The sequence below is a fragment of the Humulus lupulus genome, chromosome 9 (assembly GCF_963169125.1).
Source record: "Humulus lupulus chromosome 9, drHumLupu1.1, whole genome shotgun sequence".
Taxonomy (NCBI): Eukaryota; Viridiplantae; Streptophyta; class Magnoliopsida; order Rosales; family Cannabaceae; genus Humulus; species Humulus lupulus.
In genome coordinates this window covers 11581216-11588491 of record NC_084801.1, presented here as the reverse complement: position 1 = coordinate 11588491, position 7276 = coordinate 11581216, and the positions used below count along the sequence as shown (strand labels likewise).

The following is a 7276-nucleotide window of genomic DNA, read 5'->3' as shown; positions in this document are numbered from 1 at the left end:
TAATGAGCTTGACTCAAGATAGAAACCTCTTTGTTTCTATTATTCCTTTCATGTCATTACTTAATATCAACATATAGACACACTAGAATGACATAGTCATCACAAGTCTTAGAATACAAGCATATGTCCACACTATTGTGTCTCCCATTCGAAACAATGGCTTAATTAAACTTTGCATGCCATTGTTTTGGTGCTTGTTTTAAACCATATAATGATTTAACAAGTCTACATACCTTATGTTCATTTCCTATTAGAACAAACCCTTGTGGTTGTTCCATGTAAACCTCCTCATCGAGATTACCATTTAGGAATGCTATTTTGACATCCATTTGATGAACGTATAGGTTGTGTATTGATGATAAGGAAAACAACATTCTTATTGAAGTTGTCCTTGCTACCGGTGCATAGGTATCAAAATAGTCTATGCCTTCCTTTTGTCTAAACTATTTTGCCACCATCCTTGTGGTAGATCAACAGTCTCCCAAATATGCTTAGAAATAATTGAATCAATCTCATCATTTATTGCCTCCCTCCAACATGTGAAGTATCTTTAAGACATAGCTTCTTGAAAAGTTTTAGGGTCATCCTCTATTTAAAGTATCATTGGATACTTCCAAGTGTCTCCTTTGTGGTTACTCTCTACCAAGTAAAGTGTATCCACTTGTGATCCTGTCTGTTTAAGCATTTGGCTTCTTCTAGGCAATAATGGTTGCACTACAACCCTTGCAAGTAACTCTTCTTAAGTTCCTTCTAATGAGATCAATTCTTGAGGTTTGTTGTCACTAAACAACAAGTTCTCAAAGAACTCAACTTCTCTTGATTCAATTATCATATTAGACTTCAAGTCTAATAATCTATAGGCCTTGCTATTTGAGGCATATCCAAAAAATTCACACTTTATGGCCCTTGGACCTAACTTGGTCCTTTTAGGCTTTGTGCTCTTGCAATAGGCAAGGCACCCCCACATTTTGAGATACCCTAGGTTGGGTCTATATTCTTTCCATATCCCATATGGTGAAATTTTATTCTTTTTTAAAGGAATCCAGTTCAGAATTCATTGGAATAGTGTTCACCACCCCTATCACTTCTTATTACTTTGATTTTCTTTTCCAGTTGATATTTAGTTTTGCCTGTATCAATTTTAAACATGCTAAATGCTTCATCCTTATTCCTAAGCAAGTAAACATATGTGACTCTAGAATAATCATCGGTAAAGTTAATAAAGTACATATGTCCACCTCTAGTAATTATTCCATTCAATTCACATAAATCACTATGTATCAAATCCAACAATTTAGTTTTTCTTTCAACACTAGGATAAGGTTTCTTGATCATTTTTTATTTAACACATAATTCACACTAATTATGCTCAACATTATTGCATACAATCAAACCACGTTTAATAACTCTTTTATTAATTGTACTATAACCTATATGAACAAGTCTATTATGTCATAAAGTAATAGAATCAAAGTCAAGCATATTACATGAAGATGAAGATGCATTATTATCAACATTTGAGTCTTGAGTACGCAAAGTAATTTATCTTTGACAAGATTAGCTTAGTGGACTCAAAGACGGCTTTGATGTCTGTTTTGCTCAAATAGTTTTCACTTACAAGATTTCTACTCATGTCCAGAATATACAACACATTCTTAAGAAGAACTTTCTTTCTGAATGTGAAGTAGAGATCAACATTGTCATTTCCCATCACTTTGGATCTATGCTCATTCCTCATTTGGATTTAATAACACTTTAAATTAAAAGTTTTATAAGAAAACTTACCATTTACTTGTTCAAAACAATACTTGTAGAACAAATTCAAATTAAAGGACGAAAACCTTACAATGTTGTAATCCATTGTTGTCTGTAATCATAATTAAACATCACAAATGGTGGTAAGCTTACAATGTGGCCAAACTTATCGCAGATGAAGCCTGAACTTGTCCCTTCAATTTTTGTTCTGCTATCTTCTTAAAGAATTACTTCTTTAGAAGAAGAATTACTTGGTTTTTTATGAGATCAATCGATGGAGAAGTTTCCAAAAAAAATATATAAAAATTAAATAAATAAAAACAAAGCTCGTGTTCATGACTGTGTAATAAAAAAAGATATGCTTGTAAGCGTACCATAAGATAAACAGAGTAATAGCCATGCGATGGCACCATATGCACACAGTTCTTAACAATTCAATGGTTTAGTTATTCTATGCACGATATATTAATGTATGTCTTTGTGCTCTAATTTTTCTATATAACTTAAGCAATCTCATCACACACACATCTCTCTCAACTCTATTTTGTTCCAAATAATGTAATTTTTTAATGGTAATTTGAATTAAAAAAAATAGTAAATAAATTGTTGATAGCGCAACACTTTCCTTGTCTTCATGATTCTTACTAAACACTTTCCTTGTCAACACAATAGTAAATAAATTGTTGATAGCTCAACACTTTCCTACGTGCTTCAATGGAATAGTGTCTATCTATCTCCCCCTCTTCGATCACTTTCATATTATTAGGGAATATATTCAGAGAGAGAGAGAGAAATAATTTCTTGTATATATTATTACAAAAGCTGAAAGAGTACATATATATTCAGTAAGGGAAAAAGGTTAGTATAACTAACCATAGTTAAGGATAACTATACACAAGGGTAAACTAATATCCTAATACTCCCCCTCAAGAGGAAGTGTACATATTTGTAAGACTCATCTTGTTTAATAAGCTTTTAAAATGAGTAGGAAAGAGGGGTTTTGTGAGTATATCAGCTAAGTTATCTTGTGATGGGACATGAAGAAGTTTCAGTTGGCCATTTTGAACTTGCTGACGAACAATGTGGCAATCTATTTCAACATGCTTGGTACGTTCGTGGAAGACGGGGTTCTCTGAGATGTGCAAGGCAGCGGTGTTGTCACAGTACATGACAGCTGGTTGTGTATGTTGAATCCTGAAATCCTTTAGCAAAGCAAGTAACCATAGTAGTTCACAAGTTGTGTTGGCCATAGCACGGTATTCAGCCTCCGCCGAAGACCTTGAAATTGTGGTTTGCTTTTTAGATTTCCAAGACACAAGAGATTTGCCCAAATAGATGCAGTAACTAGTGATGGAACGTCTTGTATCCGGAAAAGTAGCCCAATCGGCATCTGAAAAAGCTTTGAGCTGAAAACTAGATGCTGAAAGATTTGTGGCAGCAATATTGTTGGAGTGTGAACATGTAGCTGAGTGAAAAAATAAGCCTTGAGCCGGATTGCCTTTGAGATATTGGAGGATTTTTTGAGCAGCCTTATAATGAGGTTGTCTAGGCTCTTGTAAAAATTGGCTTAACCTGTTCACAGCAAAAGAAATATCTGGTCTTGTAATGGTTAGATAAATCAATTTACCAATTAAACTCCTGTATGAAGTAGGATCGGTTAGTAACTCTCCATCATCTTTGCTCAACTTAATATTAGGTTCCATAGGAGTTGAAGAAGGTTTGGCACCTAAAGAACCTGTTTCATGCAATAATTGTAGAACAAATGGTCTTTGAGAGACAGAAATACCATTAGAAGCCCGACCTATTTCAAGGCCAAGAAAAAAACGTAATGGTCCAAGATCTTTAAGTTTAAACTTGGAGTTTAATATGTGCTTGAAATCATCGACATCAAGATCATTATTACTTGCTAGGACTATATCATCAACATAAATCAAGACAGCTAAAAAATTATTAGCATTAGTCCTAATAAAAAGTGAATGATCGGAATGTGATTGAGTAAAACCTTCTTGGAGCAAAGTGGTACTAAGTTTAGCATACCATTGTCTTGATGCTTGTTTGAGACCATAAAGGCTTTTGTTAAGCTTACAAACAGGATTTAGTGGGAATTCCCCCTTAGGTTGATAGCCTTGAGGAAGTTTCATGTAAACCTCTTCATCTAAATCACCATGTAAGAAAGCATTATTTATGTCCAATTGGTGTAGTTTCCAAGTATTTAAGGCAGCCAGAGCTAGGAATACTTTTAAAGTATTGAATTTTGCAACGGGTGCAAAAGTTTCAAAGTAGTCTATACCTTGTTGTTGAGTATATCCTTTGGCAACTAGACGTGCCTTGTATCTTTCAACATCACCATTGGACTTATATTTTATTTTGTATACCCATTTGTTGCCAATGATATTATGGCCATGGGGAAGGGAAACAATGTTCCAAGTGTTATAGGCAATGAGGGCAGCAAGCTTATTTCGCATTGCTAATTGCCATTCATGAAGCTTGGAGGCTTGTGTGTAGCTAGTAGGTTCGACCAAGGTATGGGCAGCAAGTATAGCATTTCGAAAAAATGGACGAAACTTGTCATAGGATATGAAATTAGTTAAAGGGTGAGCAGTAGAATACTCACATATGTAATCCTTGAGATGTGATGGTCGATTAAGTGGGCGGTCAAATTTAGAAGTAGTGAGTGGCTGCTCAATGGATGTGCTAGCAGGGGCCGAGATCATATTCTCGTTATTGGAATGTAGAGAGGATTGGTTGCTGCCAAAAACAGAATCAAAAGTATCACTAGAACTTGGTTGAGTCAAAGGAAATATATGCTCATAAAAAATGACATCTCTTGAATGAAAAATTTGGTTAGTAGCTATATCAAGTAAAGTGTATGCTTTCATACCTGGGGGGTAGCCTATAAATATACAAGCACGAGATCTAGGAGTAAACTTGTTTCATTTACTATCAAGAGTACATGCATAGGCAAGACAACCATAATTCCGAAGATGATCATAAGAGGGAATTTGAGCATATAAAAGTTCAAAAGATGATCTAAAATTTAAGAGTGCAGATGGCGTTCTATTGAGAAGATAGACAACATTAGTAATAAAGTGATTCCAATATGATAGAGGTAATTTGGACTGTATAGCTAAAGCCCGAGCTACATTGAGTATATGTTGATGCTTGCGCTCAACAACAGAGTTTTGTTGAGGACACTCAACACAAGAATGATATAAATGAATGCCTTTTGTTGCATAAAAAGAACTAAGATTGAGTTCTTTAGCATTATCCGATCGTATGGCTTTTATGGGAAGAGAAAAGTGAGTGAGAACATAAGTATAAAACCGTGGGATAATAGTTTGAACATCAGATTTGCATTTCAACATATAGACCCAAGTAAATCTAGTATGATCATCAACAATAGTGAGGAAATATTTATATCCTTCCAATGTAGGAATGGAGTAAGAACCCCAAATATCCATGTGTACTAAATCAAAAGCATTAGGAGCCATATTATTATGAGAGGCAAAAGGCAATTTCTTTTGTTTAGCTAAATGACATACATGACAAGGGACATTGTGATTTGAAGAAGCTGGAAAATGTAAAATTTTATTCAATTTGTTGGTAACTTTCATAGAAGGATGTCCTAACCGTGTATGCCAAGTATGGACATTATTACAAGAGTTATTAGAATGCACAAAAGAACAAGAAGGTAAAAGAGTCTTGTCTTGTTGCAGTAGGTACAAGTGTCCTATGCGCTTAGCAATCCCAAGCATCTTATTCTGTGATGTGTCCTGTATTAGACAGTGAGTTTGAGAAAAAGAAAGAGTGCGATTGTGAGTGTATAACAAGGCAGGTACATATATTAAGTTTAATTGAAAATCTGGGACACATAAGACATTATTCAGGGTCAGATTTACACATAAGACATTATTTTTACAGTACTAGATTTACACACTTTTATTCTCAAACCATTCGGCAAAGTAAGATAAGAGGCTATTGTGAAGTTAGAAAAAGATGTAAAAAATTGGATATTGCAACTAACATGGTGAGTAGCACCACTGTCAATAACCCAACAATCATGAGAAAGAGATACAAAGTTACCAGAAAAATTGGAGATCACAGGTTGTGTCTCGGCCTTAGGAGTATGGGCTTACTGAAGCTTAGTGCTGAGTATAGCAATTAAATTCTATATAGCCGCTTGACTGCCCAGTTCAGGAGAAGATAAAGCAGAGGCAGTAGCTTGATGGATAGCAGGCTTATTGTTGACATTTTTGGTGCCATATCCAGGGGGAAAACCATGGATGAAGTAGCATTTTTCTTTGAGGTGTCCCGGCTTTTGACAGTGAGAGCAAGTAGGCCTCATCTTCTTTGTTCTTGATGGCGGAAGTGACGATGGGTTGGAAGTAGAGGCAGCAATGAGATTGGTGGTAGCCAATGGCCTTATCTTCCTCTGTCTTTCTTCTTGCACAATGGTGGAAAAAACTTTAGAAATAGAGGGAAAAGGATCAAGAAGAAGAAACTGAGATCGCACGGCATGGTAGGACTTATTCAATCTTGTAAGAAATTGCAAAACTTGCTCAAGATTCTGTAGCTCAAGACTATCAGTGGTAGCAGCACAAGTACATGGCGTTCTTGGTCGGAGTTCATTAATCTCATCCCAAATTGCTTCTAGTTTAGTGAAATAGGCGCTAACAGAATCATCTCCTTGATGATGCGATTTGAGGGATGTCCGAAGATCAAAGATGCGAGGCCCATTTCCTTGGTTGAATCTTGTGTTTAACTCAGTCCACATTGCAGCAGCAGAATCAAGATAGATGATACTACTCTTGATTTCTGGGGAAACTGAGTGAATAATCCAAGACATAACCATTTGATTACATCTGCTCCAGGGATCAAACAAATGGTGATCAAAAGAGGGTTGAGGAATGGTTCCAGTGAGGAAGCCAGTTTTATTCTTCGCACCCACGGAGAGCTTAAAGACACGAGCCCACTGTTGAAAGTTGGTGTCCGTGAGAGGTGGAGAAACTAAGATCAGACCTGGGTGGTCTCTAGTGCCCATGAAGTAGGGATTGTTGGCATCTTCTTGAGCAGGTCGATCACGCAGAGGAGGGTCAGAAGCAGCCAAATTGGTCCTCTGTCCAGTAGTAGTCGGTGCCTGAGAGGGAGGCAGCATGTCGGAATCTATGGAGGAGGAAGGTTGCTCCTGTTGAGGTCTGTTTCTTGTTCGTGACATGGGAGAAGCGAAGGAGAAGGAAGGGTTCAAGAATCGGTTTGAGATCGATTTTTGGCTGATACCATATTAGGGAATATATTCAGAGAGAGAGAGAGAAATAATTTCTTGTATATATTATTACAAAAGCTGAAAGAGTACATATATATTCAGTAAGGGAAAAAGGTTAGTATAACTAACCATAGTTAAGGATAACTATACACAAGGGTAAACTAATATCCTAATACTTATCCTCATTCCTCTCATTAACTAATGGATAAGGAATTTTGATTCTCCCCATCGTATCTGTAAATATTGAGTTGAAGCAAA

The 7276-nt window shown here is 36.2% G+C and overlaps 1 protein-coding gene across 1 annotated transcript; it reads right to left on the bottom strand.

Moving 5' to 3' along the window:
• Nucleotides 1–5923: 5923 nt before the first annotated feature.
• Nucleotides 5924–6970, bottom strand: LOC133799420 (uncharacterized). The gene has a single exon (XM_062237437.1). The coding sequence runs from the start codon at nt 6968–6970 to the stop codon at nt 5924–5926; it is 1047 nt and encodes a 348-aa protein (XP_062093421.1).
• Between the last annotated feature and the right edge of the window lie 306 nt (nt 6971–7276).

Coding starts and splice junctions, on each gene's coding strand:
- LOC133799420 (XM_062237437.1), bottom strand. CDS start 6,970: ATGTCACGAACAAGAAACAGACCTCAACAGGAGCAACCTTCCTCCTCC.